Source organism: Strongylocentrotus purpuratus, unplaced genomic scaffold (assembly GCF_000002235.5).
Source record: "Strongylocentrotus purpuratus isolate Spur 01 unplaced genomic scaffold, Spur_5.0 spur5_scaffold_18, whole genome shotgun sequence".
Taxonomy (NCBI): domain Eukaryota; kingdom Metazoa; phylum Echinodermata; class Echinoidea; order Camarodonta; family Strongylocentrotidae; genus Strongylocentrotus; species Strongylocentrotus purpuratus.
In genome coordinates this window covers 24536946-24560788 of record NW_022145603.1, presented here as the reverse complement: position 1 = coordinate 24560788, position 23843 = coordinate 24536946, and the positions used below count along the sequence as shown (strand labels likewise).

General features: G+C 37.5%; 1 protein-coding gene across 1 annotated transcript; it reads right to left on the bottom strand.

The window, feature by feature from the left end:
• On the bottom strand, window positions 1-23462 carry LOC592522 (activating molecule in BECN1-regulated autophagy protein 1). Its single transcript, XM_030988870.1, has 13 exons — window positions 23296-23462; window positions 13866-14108; window positions 12624-12796; window positions 11899-11988; window positions 10795-10917; window positions 9324-10009; window positions 7677-8001; window positions 6841-6938; window positions 6119-6229; window positions 5532-5714; window positions 4015-4109; window positions 2504-2703; window positions 1-643 (listed from the first exon to the last, which is right to left on the bottom strand). The coding sequence occupies exons 1-13, from the start codon at window positions 23425-23427 to the stop codon at window positions 1-3; spliced, it is 3102 nt and encodes a 1033-aa protein (XP_030844730.1). The 5' UTR covers window positions 23428-23462.
• Window positions 23463-23843: the final 381 nt, after the last annotated feature.

Genomic DNA, 23843 nt, shown 5'->3' with positions numbered 1-23843 from the left:
CTAATTCTGAATGGTTGTCTTCCGTGAACGTCCTTCGCGAATTTCTCTCGTTGCCACTAGATCCGACCTGTCCTCTAGTGTACTGGTTGTCATGATTAGTGATTTCCGTGCTGGCATCACAGCATTCTCCTCGTACACTTCCTCTAACATTCGCTGTACTTCCGCTACTCTCATCTCTTTCTTCCGTTGCGCCATCATGCGATGCCCGACGATGATGCGATCCGGACGGACGTTGCATCTCCTCCTCCCTGCTCTCATCTTCCGCTCGTTGGGCGCTTTCTTCGCTGTTCTCTCCCGCTCGCTCCTCCACAAAAGTGCCACTGCGTAGGGCCTCGACACATCACTCCTCCTTTCCGCTATCCTCTCCCGTCCTGCCACGTGGCCCTCATTCCCAAAGTCTGTCTGCGTGGCCATGTTCTGGAACACGTTGTTCCCAGTCTGTGTGGACTGGGACACCGATGCCTGGCGAGAGGCCTCGCCCGACGGACTGCCCGTCTGAGAGTTGGAGAGTCGTACGGCCATCATGCCGAGCTCTCTGTAGCTACGCCGTCGCTCCACCATGTCCAGCTGATTAGCAGAGGCCTCCGAAGGTTCAGACGTCGACGTGCTCTCGCTTACCACAGGTTCGTCTTCATTGTCAATCCTGTGATCCAAAAGAATGAAATTCAACAATATCAGGGGGGTGTTTCACAAAGATCCTAAGTTGAACTTATCTCTAAGTTGGACTTAACAACTATGGAAAGCCATTAGCATCTTTGAAAATATTTTGTTAAAGTATATTTTAAAAGGCGTAAAATGTTGATTCAAAACATTCATATTTTCTATTGCCAAGGATATTTTGTGTTCTTGATGTGGAATTTATGAAACGTCTAAAATACTTGAATTTTTGCTTTTGAATATATTTTATTTTAATGCTACAAATGGCTTTCCATAATGTTTAAGTCAAGCTTAGAGTTAAGTTCGACTTATGATCTTTGTGAAACACTCTCCAGATTCAATAACTTCAGAAATCATTTTATCTTCACTTCACTGAAATGGTCTTCATTGTCATGTCATGTTAAATTTGAAATTGCAACTTGTTATTGGTGTATGCGCAGATCTCTTTCCCATGCACTCAATCAGCTATGCCCAGTTATTAGCCATTGACATGCCTTTATATATTACTCCAATCGAGATCACAATTTTGTATCCCTTAAAAATTGTGTCCCATTTTATTGAGTGAACCTGTACAGGCAGACCACCTCAGATTGCATTTGATTGTACATCTAGCATTGAAGTCACTACATTACCACCATTTTCTCTCATCTGAACAATGTTACTAAGTCCCTTTAAAGGTACTATGTCCCTTTTGCAGCCAACCTCAAATGCTGTAGAACTTTGCAGGAATTATGAATATGTCATGTATGTTCTATCTGTGAAATTTAAACGTTAACAGTGTCCCAATATTCAAATTATGCAAGAAAACCTGTTTACTTGCTAGACTTCACTGTCAGACACTATTGAGTGACTGACTGGCTTTTTTTCTTCTTTCGTAATAACATACATGAAAAGAGTTGTCAAGCGTACATGAGCATTTGTCTACATCAATAACCCACTTCTTGTGATGGCCAAGATTAAACTGATTGAATCTTTGCGCAGCATAAAACGTATGACCATTCGGTACAATTGTCTGAAAATCAAGACTATTACTTTAGGGCTCTATAGCCCTAAAGTCGATTTGACAACTAATAGTCATTATTTTCCCACTTGAAGACATTTTCAAGCCCCACCTTTTTTTAGGAAAGTTCTAAAGTAGTATTATCTTTCAAATGCCGTTGGAATTTAACTTTTTCATTTTTTTGGCCTGCAAATGGGACATAGTACCTTTAACACTTCAATAATTTTCTTTGCCTCTCTGCAGGGTCGCTTGTCTGCAATTTTGCACAGATCAAGAGGCACCAGTTGACGGAAGGATTGCTTTGCAAAATTACCTGTTTCCGCTTTTGATTACCGGTAGTTCCACGACAACCCATTTAACACTGATATATATCAATCTTGCACTGGAAATGATAAAACAATCTAAAAGTCTTTGATATGTCTATCCCATGATGAATATAATGCATACCTGCCAACATTTCAAAATAAGAATTAGGAATTTTTAGCACGGTATGCCTTCAAAAATAAGAAATCGCACTTGCAGCGGCAGTGTAACTGGCAATACGCGGTAAATCTGTACCAAAAAGCGAATACAGACTCACTGCTCGATCATGCAGCCCTTCAAGGTACGCAATACGTAAGCTCTCAAATTGTGTTACATGATAAAACAAGCTTTATTTGGCTTTAGCACCCTTATTTAAAAAAAATGAAATTTTGAAAAATCTGAATATTCCAGATTATTTGGAAGGGTTAGCAGCCAGCAGATATGACAATGTGGCACAGGGAGATTAGTACAAAAAAATAATTGGGAAACCTATTTAAATCGGGTAATTATCAGGCCTGTTTGAGTGACATATAAAGAGTTAACTCACTTGGGAGTGCAGAAGCATAGATCCCCCTGTTGGTACCGTAGACCAGCCCCGCCCCGGGCCTTGGTATCCAACGGGCGATGTTCACGCTGACTACCAACCTCTGCTGGGGGTCTAAGGGGTGGATGATTCGATTGACAAACGTCATCGAGTCCTCGCCGGCTTCTGGCTTTTGCAGCTGGTAGACATCGGCCATTAACTGTATTTAAATGTAGGTATAAAAAAAAAATTGATGAATTGCAATAATCATTTGAATTCAAGATATATTTTGTTTTGTTTGTTTGTTTGTATGTATTTTTTTTGTCTTGATTTGTGTATTGTATAATGTTTAGTAACGAATATATTTCATATTTTTTATTATAAAAAAAAGGGTCAACCTTTATATAAGGATTATGTTTCCTTTCAGGTTGCAACCTATTCAGTATACACTGTATGTCCTTGTCAAATATGTTCTTAATGTGTATTTTAAGTTATATAGCTGATTGTTATACGAAATGTTGTCTTTTTAACTAAATGAAATCAAATTGAATTGAATTGAACTAAGAACAGGACAAGTATTTGAAAAGATGATTAAAGATGTGACACAATGGCTTAATGGAAGAGCAGTGGTCTTTTAGACCGGGGGTCCCGTGTTCAATGCACTAGTGCCCTTGGGTACGGCATTAATCCTCACTACCAAGTCCCTTGGAGAGGATTTAAAGCCGTCAGGCCCCTGGTTGTTTAACTACAAGCATACAAATGCTTTGTAGCAATCGGGTAAAACAAACCATTAAACTAATTCTCAAAGGGAACATGACAAAATTGACTTTGACTGCGGTCCGACAGAACCAAAGTCAAACTCAAATCTGACTTGGATTCTGACATTGTACATGTATTTTATGCGAGTGCATACCGATATATCGAGTACCGGTAGTCTACTTAGAGGTCGTCTTATGTTAACTGAGAGTGTATTCAAACTTGCAAAAAATCTATCTATAGAAGTAATATTTGAAGCTCATACTTATATTTTGTTATAATTCAAACCTTTGGCACAGCCTCGACAAGTTCAAATTCATTTGAACTTTTGCAGTGACCCAAATTTGATCAATGACCTTCTTATGTTTGTTTAATTCATATTTCTTTTCTACACCTGTAATATTTTGTATATACATATGTGTTTTTATTGAATGAAATGAATAATTAATCTTGAATCTTGAAATATAATATTTTAACATGAAACCCCTGACACACAGAAAGAAAAACAAATTGGTGATGTAATACAGTCTTACCTGCTTTAGTGACCACCTGTCTACAACAAGCACATTTTTTGTTTCCCTTGAAAATGGTTTCTCATTGAAACATGTAATAAGGGAACCTTTCTACAAAGACCACTTTTTGTGTTTCCCTTTAGCGTCGCTGTAGACAGGTTTGACTGTATAACATTTTGTTGATGACACCTTTATGAAACAAGGTCCTAGGGAGGAAGTAGCGTTATCTCTTTTGATGGTATACGACCTTTGACCTTACTTACCCCATGAAACATCTGCCATTGTAGTCTCCTTGCAGCCAGACCCACTAAGATGTAGTTGCCGGAGGGAGACAGACTCACAGTGATGGCATTTGGTCCTGCAATCATTTTTTAAAATATAACAGAGTTGGATGTAATGTGCATGCTATAATTTCAGGTTCAAACATGCAACAGCTGAGGGCACTTGCAGGAGCAACTGTTACATGTCGTAACCTCTGTCTTTAATGGCCCAATTTGACAACACGAGATTAGATGGACAAACAAAATCCTAAAGGTACTATGTCCCTTTTGCAGCCAACCTCAAATTCTGTAGAACTTTGCAGGAATTATGAATACGTCATGTATGTCCTATCTGTGAAATTTAAACATTAGCAGTGTCCTCATATTCAAATTATGCAAGGAAACCCGTTTACTTGCAAGACTTCATTGTCAGACACTATTGAGTGACTGACTGGCTTTTTTTCTTCTTTGGTAATAAAATACATGAAAAGAGTTGTAAAGGGTACATGAGCATTTGTCTACATCAATAACCCACTTCTTGTGATGGCCAAGATTAAACTGATTGAATCTTTGCGCAGCATAAAACGTATGACCATTCGGTACAATTGTCTGAAAATCAAGACTATTACTTTTGGGCTCTATAGCCCTAAAGTCTATTTGACAACTAATAGGCATTATTTTCCCACTTGAAGACATTTTCAAGCCCCACCTTTTTTAGGGAAGTTCTAAATAAGTATTATCTTTCAAATGCAGTTGGAATTTAACTTTTTCATTTTTTTGGCCTGCAAATGGGACATAGTACCTTTACGTACCGAGATCTCCGTGTATAAGGCGCACTTTTTTTTGCGTCTTATACACAGGTACACAAACAAAAAAACAAAAAATTAAAGTTTCGATTTATGCCCCACGCTATGCCTGGCAATGTCTCCCAGCTCACCACTCGGAAACTACAACAACACCCAAATTTGTCCGTCACCTTTGTTTGAAAGTAATCTTTCTAATAGATCTCAATATGTATAGTTTATAGTAATAATTCATGGCGTACCACAAGGTTCTATCCTAGGTACTCGACTGTTTTTAATTTACATTATTAATGATCTTACACATTCTTCTAAAAAACGACATTGTTACTATAATTTGTGACAAGTTCGCAAGCACAAATCGGCGCCTTCAACTGCACCTTGATGTTAAATGAAAGTCCTTCCCCGCGTGGGTTTTCGGCCCCCCCCCCCCCAAAAAAAAAAAAAATTGCCCCCGAAATTGTGGTGCGCCTTATACACGGAAATTTACCCAGTTTGATTGATCTCAGTATTCTCCTGCATTTGTAAATTTTTAAACCATTATCTGTACGACCCTAAATCTGTAAGTCATGCATTTCGTACAAATCTATCAGACTAATCGCAATTTGCGTGGTCCCATGCATTCCAATTTATGTGTTTCAAAGACTTTTGTTAAACAAGACTATAGTGTATAGTCCCACATAGTGCAATGCATGTATTTCAATCAAAGAATGACCTTACCAAAGCTCTTGGTAAAGAGCACTTCTCCCAGGTTATGTCTCTCTAGCGAGCACACAGCTAAGACACCGTGATCGGGAAACCCCATGTGGCTCGGGATGAACGCCGCAAGACGACGATCGCTCGAGATATCCACGCTGGCATCATTATGAATCTTGCACTCGGAGACAATCACGTTACTCTGGGCTGATAAACAAATTTGGAAGGAAGGATGGGTACTTTTAAGTTTTGATGTTAATGTTAACACAAGTAAGGTTTCTCATACTGCTTTTTTCACCCAAATCATTGTAGTGCAACATAAATCTAACCATGGCAGTTTGTGTCACCGTTGATTTCTAAACATAAATATCTTGGCAAGTAAAAGTCTTGGGATTCCTGACTGACCTAAAGGTTTATAATTATGAATGTAGCATGAGCTAATTCCAAGATTTTGTTTCAGAATCTGAGACAAATCCCTTTAAGGTGCACAAGAAAAAGTAAGAACATAGAAAATTAACCAAAAAATGAGACAAATGAGAAGCTACAAGTAAATGCGCTGAAAAGCAATTTGGATGAGCTTTTTTCAATTTTTCAAAGAATGATTTACTCACCATCTGTAATATCGGGGAGAAAAAAATCTGACATATCCCACCACTGAAGTCTGTGTGTTCGATTACTGATGTTGTTTGCAACGGCCATCTGACCTCGTCCTGCCAAAGCGTCTGGGTGAAGAAAAGGAGGATGTTGCGTCAAAAGAATAGCACACATCATTTAGTGTGATGATTAATATCCTCATCGTCATCATCATCACTACTATTATTACTAAAATTGTGATGATCAACACAGACACTGTTTTTATTACAATCAGCATGTCATCATCATCATTATCTATATTGTTACCTTCATTATCACAAACGCTACAACAACTCCCACCATTATCACTATCATCATCACATCATCATTACCATCATCATCATCATCATCATCATCATCATCATCATCATTATCATCATCATCATCATGATCATCATGATCATCACCATCACCATCACCATCATGACCATCACCATCACCATCATCACCATCACCATCATCATCACCACCATCACCATCATCACCATCACCATCATCACCATCATAACCACCATCATCACCATTACCATCACCATCATCACCGTCATCACCATCACAAAAGGCACAACAGCAACCGCCAATACCCCTAGAATCACCAACACCATAATCAGTACAAAAAACATCCTCATCCGCATGATCATCACCATAACTATCAGCACCACATGAAAAGATTTCAACAAATCAATTACACATGACTTACTGGCAATAGCTCTGTTGATTGCGTAATGTACTGATGGAGATGGGGGCTGTGTGTTATCAAACAAACTGGTACTGTAATGACTGTGTAGAACACGCCTTCTGAAAAGCACAAACGTAAAATGAGACAACTATTATCAAATCATCCGAAGTTGATCCAACCTGTTGAAGCCTAGAAAAGTCAAATTATATCCTTCATTTATTAATTAATAGTTGATTAATTACTTATATAACGGTATATATACATATATATATATATATATATATATATATATATATATATGATACACAATGTTATTCGTTGATTACTAGTTGTTAGTTTTGTTGATGCCCATTACCATTCTCTATATACACTGTATCATTGTGAAATCAATGAACTAATTTTATCTATTTATCAATCACTTGTTCAGGAGTATTTCACACGATAAAGCATATTTTTACTTGACAAATAATCTCTTGACAAATTTCCTTTCAACTCATGTCAGCTCCCTGCTAGCTGTGGGGTTGTATGATATACGCTCTGGCAATGATTGCTTCACGGTTAATTCCCATTGAGAATTGCATTTCTTAAAAATAATAATAGTAATATGCATGTACATGTAATGAGGTAGGGCAAGCCATAATGTTTGTCCTACCTGACAACAACTTATGTATGCAGTTTGCATTCTGACTATTGAAATACAATTATTCATGAGAGATGAATGAAATAATCTGTATCTGGGCATTAGACATATATGCTTTAGATTTGATTACATTACGAATGTTGTCTATTGTTGAAGGAGCAAGTCTCATTCAAGTGTGTTACGCTTGATACATGAACATCATTACTATTCAAGTTACCTGAGAGCTGTACGGTGGAAGCCAAACCTAGACGGTCTCCTTCTTCGCAGTCCCTCCCCAGACTGGCCATCCTCATCCCCCTGTCTGCTTAATGGTTGCTCCCCTACTACACCAGGGTTGTATCGCCTCCCTGGAATGTTCAACTGCCCCTGGAGGGAGCGCCGGCTGAGCTGAGGGACTGCTCTTCGCCGCCTTGATGATCCCTCCGGGCATGGTGGACCTTCCCCCTCCTCTCTCGATAATGGAAGGTCCCCAGATGCACCCTGCCCGAATCTGCGACCAGGGATGCTCAGATTGCTTGGAAGGGACCGCCGAGACAGTTGGGCTGAGTAAGGAATTTGAGGACGGAAAGTAATTGACACACATATATTACAACAAAATAATATTCATTTCATAGGACAAAATTTTGATGACTTTTTAATCGTAGCCTGTATGCTCCATTACAGCAATCGTAACAGGTCAAGACAATTGCAATTGGGCAATAAAAAAAATTCATCTTGGTTGTTTTTTTAGGATGTAGGACTACATCTGCAACTGACAAAGTGTTTGATCCAGAGATGCCAAACTCTTGACACCAAAAAACAGACTGAGTATCCTAAAAAAAAATAATCAGAATTTGGAGAGAAAAATCAGATTTTCACGAAAACTCAACACTACCACTGGCCCGTCGGCCCATGCCAGTAAAATTTCAGAAAAATGTTTTACTGGTACAGTGTAAGAACGGTCAAGAAAAATGTTTGATCTTTCATTAAAATTTAATAAAAAAATTGTAAAGCAAAGTTTTTTGGGGGTTGCGGGGGTTTACTTATACATGTTTCTATGCGATTTCGCTTTTTTTTTTTTATAGGTTTTTAATTTTTTTAATTTTTTTAAAATAATTGTTTATAGATGAAAACTCATATTCAAGAGGTGATATCGTACCAACGTATTTCACCCTTATTATCGTACTAAATATGAGTGAATCGTACTGGTTGGCATCACTGTTGATCCGAAACATGAGAATGGTATCATACAAAAATCTAATACAAAATGAACAGTGTAAACACAGCAGCACAGATTTACTGGCTCATATCTGTGTAGGCTACTTTAGTACAGTATCAAGCAGGTTTCCACTGCTGTTATTATTTATGAATATGCATATAGATAGGAATTCTAAAACGTTAAACGTAGCATGTGGTTTCTGATGTGCACTGTACACAAGGCATCATTCCCTGCACGAGTGTAGCCTATGAAGGTGGTGTGAGCCAGCAGTTCTGTGCTCCTGTGCATGCATCATTCTATTAGGGGTTTTGATATAATAATAATATTGGATATATAGCGCACATATCCACCATGCATTGTGCTCAAGGCGCTCCAACTATTACCCCAGCTCTGCTAGGCAGCTGATTTAGGCGCTCACAGCATTCAAGGAATTCCTTCCTACCGGTACCCATTGAAAACCTCGGTGGAGAGTGGCAAATGTAAATTAATATCTTGCCAAAGGACATTGGTGCCGTGGCGGGACTCGAACTACGGACCCTGTGATCCACAGTCCAACAACTTATCCACTAGACCATAACCCTAAAATGTCAAGACTTTGATATCAATAAATTATTCGAATTAGAATTTGCACCTTGATATCTCGCCACACTCCTACCCCTCACAGACAAGGCATGACTAGAGCAGTAGGGAAATGTGACCCGCTGGAGTCGGCACTCTGCTGTGTGCGTGGTCTACGGGAAGGTATCCTCCCCACGTAAGCGCTCTCAGCCCTCGGCTGGAACAACGGAGCAGCTCGCGTATCCGTCACCACGGCAACCTGAACATTCTCTCCTTCCACCTCGACCATGACCGGTTCTGCTGGACCCGGCTCATCCGTCTGCGAGGAAGGGGTGTCCGAAGAATCGTCGGAGGGAATGATGATCTCCTGGGGGTGTTCGTTGGTGGGGCTGTGGGAGTCTGCTTCCACGGGGGCAGGGCGTGGCAGAGCGAACTCATTGGTGAGGTTCTGGGAGAGTTGAGAGAGGCTGTTGGTTGGAGGGTTGGATGCAAAATTGGCAAGGTTCGACAACGACTCGACGGAATGCCTCATCCTGCGCTCCCTGGATGAACCCGGGAGTCGCCTCATGCTTGACCCGGCGCCCTCGTGTGACGGGAGGCTGGTGCGGGTTATATACCCAAGCGGTTGCGCAAAGCTGCTCGGGTAGTTGGGGGGATCGATGGGGACCCCGGGAACAAATCCCCTCTGGTGGCGGCTTCGTAGGGCATTTAACGTCACAGAAGCAGCATACTCCCTCGCTTGTTCTAAGGTGTCCATGGACTCCGGTGATATGGGGCGATTTAACGAAGAATCTCTGGAAAGGAAAGTTTAGAATCACATCAAGATTAAACATCAAATAATAATTACTACATTTTATATTGCGCACGTATCAATCCCAGATGATGTTCAGGGAGCCTACAAATTAATAGTATTATTCTTGATGAAGCCCAGCTGCCCTAAGGCACTAAAAGCATGCAAGGAATACATTCCTATCAGGTACCCTTTTACTACACCTGGGTGGAGAGTGGCAAATGTAGATTAATGTCTTGCCAAAGTACATAAAACTGCCACGGCAGGACTCGAACTGAAAATCATTTGATCCATAGTCCGGTGACATATTCACTAGACCACAACTTCTCAACTAATGTTAATCTTTCGATCGTTTTGGTCTGGCATGTCCAGTTATTTTACAATAATTCGTTTTCATCCTATATATTGTTCTTTGAAACAAGTAACATGGACTTAATTTGTATTTCCCTTTGTTTATGAACGTATTAAAGGTGATATTGAAGAAAAAGAATCAACTCATTTAAAAAAATTAATGATGCACTCCATTTAAATATTGCACTCATCTCCAACTCATGCCACTCAGTTCAAAGCTCATGCAATATTTCTTGGTAGTCCTTTAGGTCTGTAATCTACCCAAATTTGAACCCGATGCTGGATCTAAAATAAATTTGAATCACTTTAAACAAAGAATGCAAGGCCGAGTTCCAAGTTTTTCTTTCACTTAAATGTTCCTTTAAAGGGTCATTAAACGGTCCTTGCACTAGGTTTAACCAGTTTAAACGGTGATAGTGGAATCGGTTTATATCTCACCCTTGTTGTCCTTGTAGTATATCCGGGGGTATAGATGGCTCTGGTATGGAAGGAGCAGGGTATGTGTCCGGTTCAAGGGGCTCGGGATCACTTTCTTCTGAGCCCTGGTTGGAATCTTGTGTGCTTGCAAAAGAAAGGGAGAAAAAAAGAGTAAATTTCATTTTAATGCCATTGTTTAGAAGATGGCAGTGAAGCTAAATTTCTGAGAAACTACATAGTTAAAGGGGGTGAAGCATGGCAAATACTGGTTAACGCCATCTGCAACTTCTTTTAGACAACTGCACGTAAACGAATGGACTTGATATAACGGTCATCGTGCACAAGCATTCGCGAAACGGATCAAAGTTCTTGTCACACTTCAGTTTTGCATATGTAGCACGCACCTGAATACAGCGGTGGCGTTGTCCGTAGTCGTATCATATATGTACATGAAGTCTCGTCATGCTACGTCCCCTTTAACATGTAATATTAAGTTGTTGAAGTAAAGTAGAGCAGGGTACATTATATAGTATCCACCTTTTATATATAAATTGATCTTTTTACCAATACTATCAATATTGTAAAGATTAGAACCTCCAGTCATATTATTTTCTCTATTTCGAACATAATGCTCTTTCTAAATTCCAATATTTTTTTTTTTTACTCCATGGCCGAGATCCCAGATTCTAGTATCTCCTACTTTTCAGAATTTCAACTCTTTCCACATATTTGTTAATAATAATAATAAAAATAATAATCTGTTTTTTTATATAGCGCTCAATACACCGATCCAACGATGTGCCTAAGCGCCTAACAGACATATTATTACCCCAGTCATCGGATTCAGGCTTACCCGCACACAATGTGTGCACATTGTCCACTCCCTGAAGAGCATTCCAGCCAGTCGCCATTTTTAGAAGCCCACACTTGCTCGTCCAACCACATGAACGTTCGTATCCTACCGGGTACCCATTTAACACCTGGGTGGAGAGTAGCAAGTGCTGGTAAATATCTTGCCAAAGGATATTAGTGCCATGTCGACCACTCGACCACTCGACCACTTGACCACTCCGCCCTGATTCGTAACCCCAAATTTATACCAAGGTCTCAAAAAAGATCACTTACTTCTCATCACTATTGCTGGCATCTTGTTCGGGTAGCAAATTGGCAATACCCGTCAACAGGAAGTGGCCAAGAGAATCAAACTTCACCAATCTGCAAAATGAAAGAAAAGATGAAAATTCATGGTGGACCATTCAGCATATGTTTTTACTACACATACATTTAAATAACTGTAACAGGCTTTTACCGTTTCAGGACAGGATTTTTTAAAGGGCTAAATTGATAACATGTTGTTCTTCAAATTGGCACAAAAAAAAAATATTTTATTATGTCACTGCTTTGTAAAATGTAAGGTCTTAGAAAACAAATGCATGGGTAGGAACTTCAACAAAAAATTGAAAAAATTGAAAATGTCTATAAAAAAACACAAAGATTTTGAACTTCTCAAAGTATTGCCAATTTAAGGATTTTAAGCTTAGTTCCTATTTTGAAATTCCTATATTATTATAATTAGTGTTCCAGGTTCAAAGAATTGCAAAGATACCGACCTGACAGTTACTTCTCAAAGTGTTGCCAATTTAAGAATTTTAAAGCTTATTTTCCTATTTTGAAATCCCTATATTATCATAATTAGTGTTCCAGGTTCAAGGAATTGCATAGATGCTGACCTGACAGTTACTTCTCAAAGTGTTGCCAATTTAAGAATTTTAAAGCTTATTTTCCTATTTAAAAATTCCTATATTATTATAATTAGTGTTCCAGGTTCAAGGAATTGCATAGGTACTGACCTGACAGTTTCAAAAGTATTATTCGTCTGCACGCTGGTGAACGGAGACGGCTCGTTCCAATCCCATAGAAAGATCTGGTTGCCCGTGGCGATTGCGAGGAGCCTGTCCCGGGGATGAAAGGAGAGAGACGTGATGGTCGTCCGGCTTGGTGAGCACCACTTTTCACTACTTCCCTGCAACGGTGAAATAGAAAAGAGCATGTTCTGGGGGGTGTTTCACAAAGATTCTAAGTCAAACTTATCTCTAAGTTGGACTTAAAAGTTATGGAGAGCCATTGTACCATGTAGTCTTAAAATAAAATATATCCAAAAGCAAAAATTCAAGTTTTTTAGACTTTTCATAAATTCCACATCAAGAACATGAAATCTCCCATGATTATAGAAAATATGAATGATTTGAATCAACATTTTATGCCTTTAACAATAACTTTTACAAAATATTTTCAAAGATGCTAACGGCTTTCCATACTTGTTAAGTCCAACTTAGAGATAAGTTCAACTTAAGATCTTTTTTAAACACCCCCTGGAGATGAAGCATATCCCATCACTAACCAGATCACCAAAGAGCAGGAGGGTGAGGGAATGCATCCAATGATTCCAATCGTCTTTAAGCTTCAAGTCAGGCCTGTAAACCCTAAATGCCATACATATGCTGTGGATCATCATCATCATCATCTTCTTTGGGTATTTTCACATTATCATATATAACAAATATTGATGTTGGTTAATGCTATTTGATAGCTATTCTTCATAAAATCCAACAGCAAACTTGAAATCTGTCCTTTTGTTAGTGAGAAACACAACAACATTTACATTGAATCCGGGGCCATTAATTCCAAGTTCTCTAAGAAACAAATGCTATTTAATAAACCTACCAGACTTTTTTCAACTACTTTTTGTTTCTTTCCCCACTCCCAAGGGAGTAAGACAGGGACCAACTGGTCTCCATAGGCGATGGCTGAACGCAGGTTTTGATGGAATGTCTACACACTTAGACTTAAATGACGGTTTTGAAAAAGTGGCCTTTGGAGAGAATTACGTGAAGGTCCCAGACAGTGACACGCACTTCGCCTCCCAGACAGTTCTTGGCCATCTCAAAGAAACAAATGCTATTTAAGACACCTGTTCATTACTTCCTTTTTTTTTCTTTTTTCACTCCAGAGGCAATGGCTGAATAAACGTTTTGATGAAATGTCTACACACTTTGACTTATATGAGGTTTAGAAAAACTTGAATGAATTACCTGAAGGTCCCAGACGCGCACCTCGCCTCCGAGACACCCTGAGGCCAGGACCTCCTTGGAGGAGGGGTGAAACATGATGGTCCAAGGAGTTCGAGGGTGACCTGCCAGGGTCAGAATACACTTCCTGGTCTTGACCCTCCAGATGTAGATGTGATGATTGCCATGGGTCGAGGCCATGAGGGTGCTGTCATAGCTGAAGCTCACCAGGAAGGTGGAGCGGACATCGCTCGGAAGCCGCAAAGGCTGCACGAGAACGTGGACAAAAACAGGGATAGCAGTTGGCATACCGGGTAGCTTAATTCCAAAAGGAGCCAAGTCCACTTTTGATGAAAATTGAGTCACTGATGTTTTTTTTTTGTTTTTTTATTTCCACTTTTTCATATCAATACAAAGAAACATACAAATAAATACATGTATAATAAATAATATGTAAGTTTGACAAAATTTGTTACTAGTCAAAATAAAAGTTTCATACAAAAGGAAAAAGCAGGAGAATACATGTCGTAAGCGTAAATGCATGAAGATGTCAGAACATTGATCACTTTAATAAGAACCTGTCTTTCAACAAAATTATTTACCTAAATTTCGGAAGCAATTATGAAAAAATGCACCTTCTAATATCACTTTTTCATAGCTGCCTGTACAAAATCTGGTAAACAACGTCTTTTTTTCTCTAAAGTTACAAAAATGGTTTTAACTCCTTTTGGAATGATACTCTTCATATCAAGGAAGGCACTGCTCAACTCTAGTATACCCCAACAGTAGGGTTCTGGTACATGAACATTCAAGGCCTGGGGTTAAGGTTAGGTTTAGGTTCTGTTCAGCGATTTGTTTAGTACACTAAAGGCGCACGCACAGAGTTCGCTGAATTTAGCAAACTCCCTGTGCGCACCTTTTTTCATACTTTTTTCGTGAAATAAGTATCACATTGGCAATGCTAAAACTGTGTTTATATCCCGACTATTTGCATTTCCGGTAGAACCAACGTTCGGGAACTCCAGGTACATGAACATTCAAGGCCTGGGGTTAAGGTTAGGTTTAGGTTCAGCGATTTGTTTAGTTCACTACAGGCGCACGCACAGAGTTCGCTGAATTTAGCAAACTCCCTGTGCCCGCCTTTTTTCATACTATTTTCGTAAAATAAGTATCACATTGGCAATGCTAAAACTGTGTTTATATCCTGACTATTTGCATTTCCGGCAGAACCAACGTTCGGGAACTCTTGTTACATGTAGAGGTCAACGTTTTGTATATAACAAATCACATGTTAGGCACACAGCTCACAGGAAAGGTAAGCAAATCGCTATCCCTCTGCCCTCCGGTATCATATTTCTACATTTCTGGTTAACGGTTTTCAAACTGCTTTGTACGAGAAGAAAAAAAGAGTCCACTAGCAAACTCCAAAGCTAGTGTGCAGGGTTTTTCTAGAGCGGGAATGGGTGATTATGAATGCATTTTACTGTTTTAGGTTTTCGTTTATATCACTCTTCACGCAAGGGTATGGGTGCCAATTATTAAGGCTAGGTGATATCAATATCATATTTTATTTCATCATCTAGCCCTTAACTTAGGGCTGAGCTGACTGATATCTCCATCACTTCAGAAACCAGCAAACTGTTCCCAGGGGTTCTTAATAATAATACCTTTAGGCCTAGTCCTTAGCTGCAAGAGCCTGCAAGTCTTTTCCATCAATGTCTTAACTCTAAACTAATTCAATAATTGACATACATGTAGGTCTATGTCTAGAATATACAAAATGTTTCATCATTTTCATGTTTAACAGGTTCAATTTTTTGCATTGGCAATGATTAATGAAACAGAAATACCAATCTAGGTCTAGACCTATTTCACTATTTGCATAATTTAATGCTTCCTTCGACCACCATTTGTTCAAGTTCAAGTTCAAGTTTATTCAAACCAAATCAAACATAAACAATGGTATAAGATATAACAGCAAGGAATACAAGAATGATAGGTTTGGGACCCCAGTGAAGCACAGCTTGTGAACGGGGCCCCTTTACATAGTAGACTATACAGTAGGTATATAATGGCAGATAATGGCAAGGAGTAACATATTTACAACGAGTATAAATCATGTTTATGTAACAGGGCAGGTCCAAGCTATTGTCCCCTCTGGGGGTCAAATTTCATCTATATATATATTTAACAAACTATACCTCATTTTAAAGCTGAAACTATGAATTTTATGAATCTGATAAAAAATTAAAAAAATTATCAAAATACGAAGAGTGCCAAGGTCACGAACTTGGATTTTTATTAATTAGCGTGACGTACGGGACATTACATTTCTATTTTTGTATCTTGTTTGAATTATTTGTTTAAAATTTAATATCTCAGGAATTGTAGACCATCATGCTAGAAAATAGGAAAAAATATAAAACCTTTCAAAATTAATTAATTATGCAAATGAGGTAGGTTCCAAAGTGTGATGTCCCGTACGTCACAATTTGATCATAATTTGTTTAATTTTAATTATGAAAATAATTATTTTTTAAAAAGATATTCTAGGAAGTTCTAATTTAGATGAATACCTAACAAAAAATAGGTTTAACAAAAATTACAAAAATTCTGTGTTGATTACATAATCAAATTAAGAAATGTGACGTACGGGACAACCCCATATAAAACCAATGCAAGATGTGAAAAAAGAAATGACCAAAAGGAGAATATATACTGTGTTAGGAAACTTGTTGTATACAGGGATATATGAACATTCCAACTGGGTCCCTTCTAGGAATTTACTTTTTTGTACTGAATTTGATGTAATTAGTCTTCAAGCCAGACACCTGGTATAATCAACTTTGGTATTTTGCCAGTTGATGTCCCCAACATTGGCAGGATGCTAAATATGTAAATCATAATAGTGTACTAGTTCCTGGAATGAGTCTAATGAAATTATATGGTAGTAGATGCACCAGAAGCTGGTTTTTACAACTCATAGATGCTGCAGGTAAGAATCTTAGCACATGTGCTATCAAGCTCTCCATGTGAGTTTTTTTTTAATATTCTATTTAAATGATTATGATGGTAAAGAATTACAGCATACACTGTACATGTTAGGGAGCCAGCTTGGAAATTTTTTTTCTCCTAAAAACTAAATCATAACTTTTAAGGAAGGATAGCCTTTTTGAGTATTTCACACTCTCAACCACTTAACATTTTTATCACTTTTACACCCATGCATTTTTGTTGATTTTGCTTTAATCTTTTGAATTGTGGAAAAGGTCACACAAACCTTTAGGGCTACATGTACATTAATGTACAAATTCTTGAATATATGACAGCAACATATACATGTTCTAATCTGTGATAAAAGGATTTAAATAAGACGATATGTTCAGCATAAATCTTTGAATTCCTTCAAAATTCTATGATATTATTATCAAGTAATTCAAACAACTTATGAAGAAAAGACTTCATATTTTTAATGTATCTTTGTTCACAAACACTTAGAGCATAAGAAATGTACTTTGACAAAATATGATGTGCCGAGTGTGCCCCTGTGTTTCAAACAAGTTTAAATAAAAGTTTTCAAGTTCATCTTCTTCATTAATTATTATTTAAAAACATTTTGCAATGTTGAATGGAATGGATAAAATAAATGAGAAAAGAAGCATGACTGCACATGATAGATGGGTAAATGGAATAAAAATGGTAATATAGTGTGTATGAATATATTAAATCAATTTGCTTTCTTTGTTAAAGTAATATTTGTATTGATTTACCCCATAAATTAACACAGAGGATATTAAGTGATGGCCAGAGGATCTAATTGGGTTCTAAAACACTCTAATTGTCACTGATTTAAGTTAAAATTGTTCACATTTAACAAATTTCGACGAAAATCCTTCATTTCAATGCATTTTCCCATAGGGAAAAGTTGTCCCGTACGTCACGTGTCCCGTACGTCACATACACACATTTATGTTTTGGTATATTACATAACAACGAAAGGTCAGAAAAATATGGTAATAGTTGTGATTAATGCTTGATTCCATAATGAATTAAGATATCATTACTATAAATCTCATAACTTAATAATTCAGAGAACTTTTATGATGAACTTATTTTTGAAAAAGTCAGAAATTCTCTGGTCCCGTACGTCACGCAGCACATTAATTACATTAAAAATTAATTTATGAATTGGTCAGAACCAAAACTTTCCACAAATGAACTAGCCCATAATAGCCACAGACTCATACCAAAAGTTAGCCATATAAATAATGTCATCCATTGTTATTTCTTGTTTAAAGTCTCTAAATGTCCCGTACGTCACAAAGCAAATAGCTTGGACCTGCCCAACAATGTAACAACTATAGTAACAACATAACAAATTATGCAGATGAGTATACCCCCCACCCCCCAATTACAACACATACACAAACACACACACACACACGCACGCACACACACACATAACGTACACTTCATACATGGCTACCTCATCTTGTTTTATAATACATTCATGTATCTGATAGCAATCTGTCGAAAAGGTGTTTTGTACAAGATATTTTAAACCGAGACAATGTAGTAATACTAATTATATTAAGGGGTAACTTATTCCACTTTTTAACACAGACAGTTCTAAATGATTTTAAGGCAGTATGGGTCCTGGCGTATGACTGATGGACAAGGCTACTCTGACGAGTATGATAATGATGGATGGAAGAGTTTTCCACAAACACATTAGTCAAAAATGTATACTGGAGTGATTGACATTTAAACATAAATATTAAGCAATTAAGAGATACCAATTCATCAAAAGGCAAAATATGCAGTTGCAAAAACAAAGGAGTACTAGGTGTTTTATATTCTGAATTTGTTATATACCTAACAACTTTCTTTTGAAGTACTTGCAACTTATGTACATGGGTCCTAAATGTGTGACCCCAAGCAATATTACAATACATCAAATGAGGCATAATAATAGCATTATATAAAGTAACTAAGGTGTATTGGGGGAGGAAATAACGAAGTTTGGATATTACTCCGGTACTGCGAGACACTTTAGTACATACTTTATCAAGATGTTCTTTCCATGATAAATATTCATCAACCGTAACACCAAGAAATAGCACATGTTGACTGCGATTGATCTGTTGACCACCAACAACTAAGGGGTGAATATTTTCAGGGATTTTCCTCCCTCTAGACCTAAATATCACACATTGAGTTTTACCAGTATTCAATAACAGTTTGTTACAACAAAACCATGTAAAGAGTCTACAGATTTCAGTATTAGCTGACTGCATAAGAGAGTGTACATTCTTGTGAGAATATAACAAACATGTATCGTCAGCAAAAAGAGAATATGTAAATAATTGAGACGAATTAATAATATCATTAATGTAAATCAAAAACATCAATGGGCCAAGAACAGATCCCTGAGGTACACCATACTTCACATTGCTAGATTGAGACTTGGCACCATTAACAACAACAAATTGTAATCTATTTTCCAAATAACTTTTAAACCAATTTAATGCTATACCTCGAACACCATAATGATTGAGCTTTCTTAAGAGTATATCATGATCAATTGTGTCAAATGCTTTTGACAAGTCTAAAAATATTCCAAGGCAATAATTCCCGCTGTCAATTGCACATATTATTGTATTTACCAAATTTAAAACACCCATAGTAGTGGAGCAATTTTTACGGAAGCCAAATTGCTGGGGGATCAAAACATCATTAAGAAGCAAAAACTCATTTAATCTTTTGTAGACTAATTTCTCAAGAATCTTTGAAAATATTGGTAACAAGGCAATTGGTCTATAATTCTCAATGCATTTACGATCATTCTTTTTATAAACTGGAACTACCTTTGCTATTTTTAACTTATCAGGAACGAACCCTTGAGACATTGACTTATTGAATATATCACAAAGCGGACCTGCAATAACATGCATACAATCTTTTATAACTCTAGGAGAAATATCATCTGAGCCAGATGACTTAGATGGTTTCAAATCTAAGACAAAATTAACAATCTCATGCACAGTTGTTGGTCTAAAAAATAGAGAGGATGGGTTATCCCGAGGCAACAAATAATCTTCAAATAATGTCTGCACAGGTGGAATTTCTCTACTTATCCTTGCAGGCAAATTAATAAAATACTTATTAAAATATTCAGCTTTATCTAGATTTGAATTTAAATGAATTTCCCCGTGGTACATTTCATCTGGTATTGGATCCTTTTTACCCCTCCCAAGTAAATCATTTATATGAAACCAAGTCTTCCGTATATCCCTCTGTGTACTTTTAAATACATCACCATAATAACTTTTCTTGTTATTACGGACTAAATTAGTCAAGGTGTTTTTATAGTCTATATATTTCTTTCTATTCGCCTCACTTTTATGCCTAATGTATTTACAATAAAGCTTATTTTTATGATTTATAGATTTCAGAAGACCTTGGGTGATCCAGGGTTTTTTACATTTCTTTTTCCTACTCAACCGAACAAGAGGAAAATGAAATTCATACAAGTTACCAAAAATTCTTAAAAAATAATTATAACTGTCATCTACATCAATAAGACTATAAAGAAGAGACCAATCAATAGTAAGAAGATCTTGCTTAAATCTCTGAACTCTTTCATTCAGGGAAAAAATTAATATTTATTTTTCGGGGGCTATTTTTCAAGCTTGCCTGCATGAAATAACATTCTAAAATTTGTTTTGCATTGAACTCTATGCAAACTACAGGGGCTCTTTTCTGATTTTCGGGGGCTCTTTTAGGCATTTCGGGGGCTAATTCGCCCCGAGCCCCCGTGTATTTTTTTCACTGCTTTCATTTGTAATCACACGTCTAAAAACTGTAACATTTACCTTTTCATTTGAAAGAGACTTCCCTTTATTAATACTAAAAATGGGCATATGATCAGACAAATCCGAACAAAGGATTCCACAAGCAAAATCATCTTGAATACAATTTGTAAAAATATTATCTATCAATGTTGAAGTAGTAGAAGTAATACGAGTCGGTTTAGTAATCAAAGCAAATAAACCAAAAGATGTTAAAAAATCAACAAAGTCTTTTACTCTGCCATCAGAATCACAATTTAATAAATTAATATTAAAATCACCCATAAGATAGACATCTTTCTTTTCCCGGCCAATAACCTGCATATGATAATCAAAAGAATGAATGAAAGAAGCAATATCATTATCAGGTGCTCTATATACACAACCAACAATGGATTTCACATTATCAATGGCTATTTCTACAAAAATAGACTCAAAACCAGCATGCTCGCCCGATAAATCAGTACGCAACTTATAATCAATACCATCCCTGACGTACAATAATACCCCACCACCTCGTTTATTAGATCTACAAACTTGTAAAAGAGAATATCCAGGAATGTCAAACATACACGTATTTGTTGTTTGCTTGAACCAGGTTTCTGAAATTCCAATCACAGAAAAATTATGTTTTAAACATGACAAGAAAACTAAAAAGTCTTCATAATTCTTAAAAAGACTTCTCGCATTCATATGCATAATGGATATTTTACTTAAGTTATTACATTGAAAATCACTACAGTCCATATACTTGCAGTCACTGACTACATGATCAAGGTAATCTTGAACATTGTCATCCATGATAAAAATTTGGGCTTTGATGGGAAACCACCAAGTATAACAAGGTAATAGAACTCAAGTTCATGAGGACATAAGTAAACAACAAACAAGTGAACAGATCAAATTGTAGAGGAGGAGCCTTCACACATACACTCACAAACACCCATATCAACACACACACAACACTAAATACAAAGTAAAAGATCAATGGATATATATATGTGTAATATGTAAGAAAGAAAAATCTTACAAGCAAGAAAAATGTTCAGAAAAAGAGTTGGTGCAAAACCTCTGGGATTGATAGAGAGTTACTAGGTATTTAAAAACGTTTCAACTCATTACAAGGTTGAAACTTGTCGAAGGGAAGAGAAGGCCCTTTTCATAGAAATTCCCTCCTCACTGGTTTTTAAGGCGGCCATGATCCTCCCGTCGATGGACCAAGCAGCCTCAACTTTGGGGTGGTTGACAAGCTTCATCAGGATCTGGTGATTCGTCTGAGTCAGGTCCTCTTGGATCGAGATTCCAGAACCCTTCAGACGTCTCCTATCCTTCATCATGGCTGCCTTTTTCTTATACTGGGTGAATTTCACCAGGATGGGGCGGGGCTTCTTAGCATCAGGACGAGGCTTGCCTGAGCGGTGTGACCGATCAATATCTGAAGGCGAAATTTCGCATGGAAGGTGATCAGACACGGCCTTGATCACAAGTTGGTCAGTGACCTCACCCTTCGACTCAGGAACGCCAAATATGCGGACAGAATTCCTCCTACTGTACTGCTCAAGATCATTAGCCCGCATGTTGAACATATTCACTTCCTCTGACAGCTTATTCATCGAGAGAGAAAGGGACTGAACTTCAGCCTCTTTCTTATCTAGCTGATTCCGCAACTCCATAAGCTCACCTTCCTGCCTATCAAGCCGGTCTTCATTGGCCTGAAGCCACTTGGCTAGAATCTTCTCCACGCACCTCTCCAGGACAGAGATGAATTCATCCTCGCAAAACAGTTTTTTAAGCATGGTTGACATGTTGGAAAAGTCTGGATCAAGACTATCTTGCGAAAGCCCTTCACTACGCTTACGAGTAAGAGGACCTTGACCAGCCATGGTATTTTTGTTGAATACAGCAATAAATCAAACAAGTGAGGAAGAAAAAAGAACTCAGCAGTGAAGTAAGCAGTCAAAATGAAGGTGGAAAACGTGCAGGAAAAATCACATGTCACTTACACAGAATGGTATGTGCGGGACTGCAGTGTAAACATTGCTGGATCGAGATGAAGTTATATGGTCAAAAACAGTTAAAAAGAATCCACATTCTAACTAAAAGAATACCTAACACCATATAGTTCTAACACCATATAGATCTAGTTACAAGCCAAGTTACAAGCTATGTTACTGTTACATAGACCAAAAATTCAATTTGCTTGTACCTTTGTGACTTGACAAAATAAGACAATAACCATGACATAGCCGCATAGGCTACATGTAAGTTATTAAATAATATTATTAACATAAAACAAGTCCAACTTAACTCCAAACAAACTGTGTCAGTGTGTGTCACTGTCAGACTCAGTCAGAGATGATCGCGATCTTCTTCTTGCCTTATTCATTATTGTGCGTTTCATTCATTTGAATACTTTATTATTACTATTATATCAATATCAAATTTTCTGACATGCAAAGCATGGAACAGCAGCTGCTAGCCAAACTCGATGACAACACACTGGTCACAAATGGAAGAAAAAAAGGAATGTCAACTAAAAATAAATGGCCACTACACAAAAATAAGCACTCGGGACCGAAGACAATAAAATGCTCTGTACTTACTACGATTTGGGATGAATACTTGGCACCAATAAAATCTGCATGATTTTTCAGGATATCATTTCTTCCAGGCTTCCTTCTTATTCCAATACTTCTGTCTCGCACGCCTCTAAATACGTTTTTTGGAGGCTTCATTTTGCCCCTATCCCCGAAAAAAAAATCGTTGCAAATTACCCGTCGCAAAGCTACTGCGCATGCGCTATATGCGTGAACCACAGGATACAGAGCTTGCCAAAGAAAGAGATATCTTCCAACTTTTCCATCATTTCTTTCTTTCTCTCCTTTTTTCAATATTTTTTATTCTTTCTTCCTTTCTATCTTTCTCAATTTTGTTGTTTTGTTAGTGTGTTTGTTTGTTTCTCCCTTTCTAGTTCTTCTTTCCTTTTCTGCAATGCCATATGCGAGAAAAAAACATGCAAGCATTATACACTTCATGACGGCTTATGATACTTCAAATCATCTTCAACTCCCTCTTATACTTAGGCATATTATTCCCTCCCCTTAACCCACCTCTATTCACTTTTCAAAACATATATTTATATTGCATTTTT

Excerpts from the sequence above, each read along its gene's own strand:
- LOC592522 (XM_030988870.1), bottom strand. The coding sequence starts at position 23,427 with ATGAAGCCTCCAAAAAACGTATTTAGAGGCGTGCGAGACAGAAGTATT. Across the intron at positions 14,109-23,295 it reads AGTATTCATCCCAAATCGTA|CCTTTGCGGCTTCCGAGCGA; the intron begins GTAAGTACAGAG and ends GTTCTCGTGCAG. Across the intron at positions 8,002-9,323 it reads TACTGCTCTAGTCATGCCTT|CCCAACTGTCTCGGCGGTCC; the intron begins GTCTGTGAGGGG and ends TTCCTTACTCAG.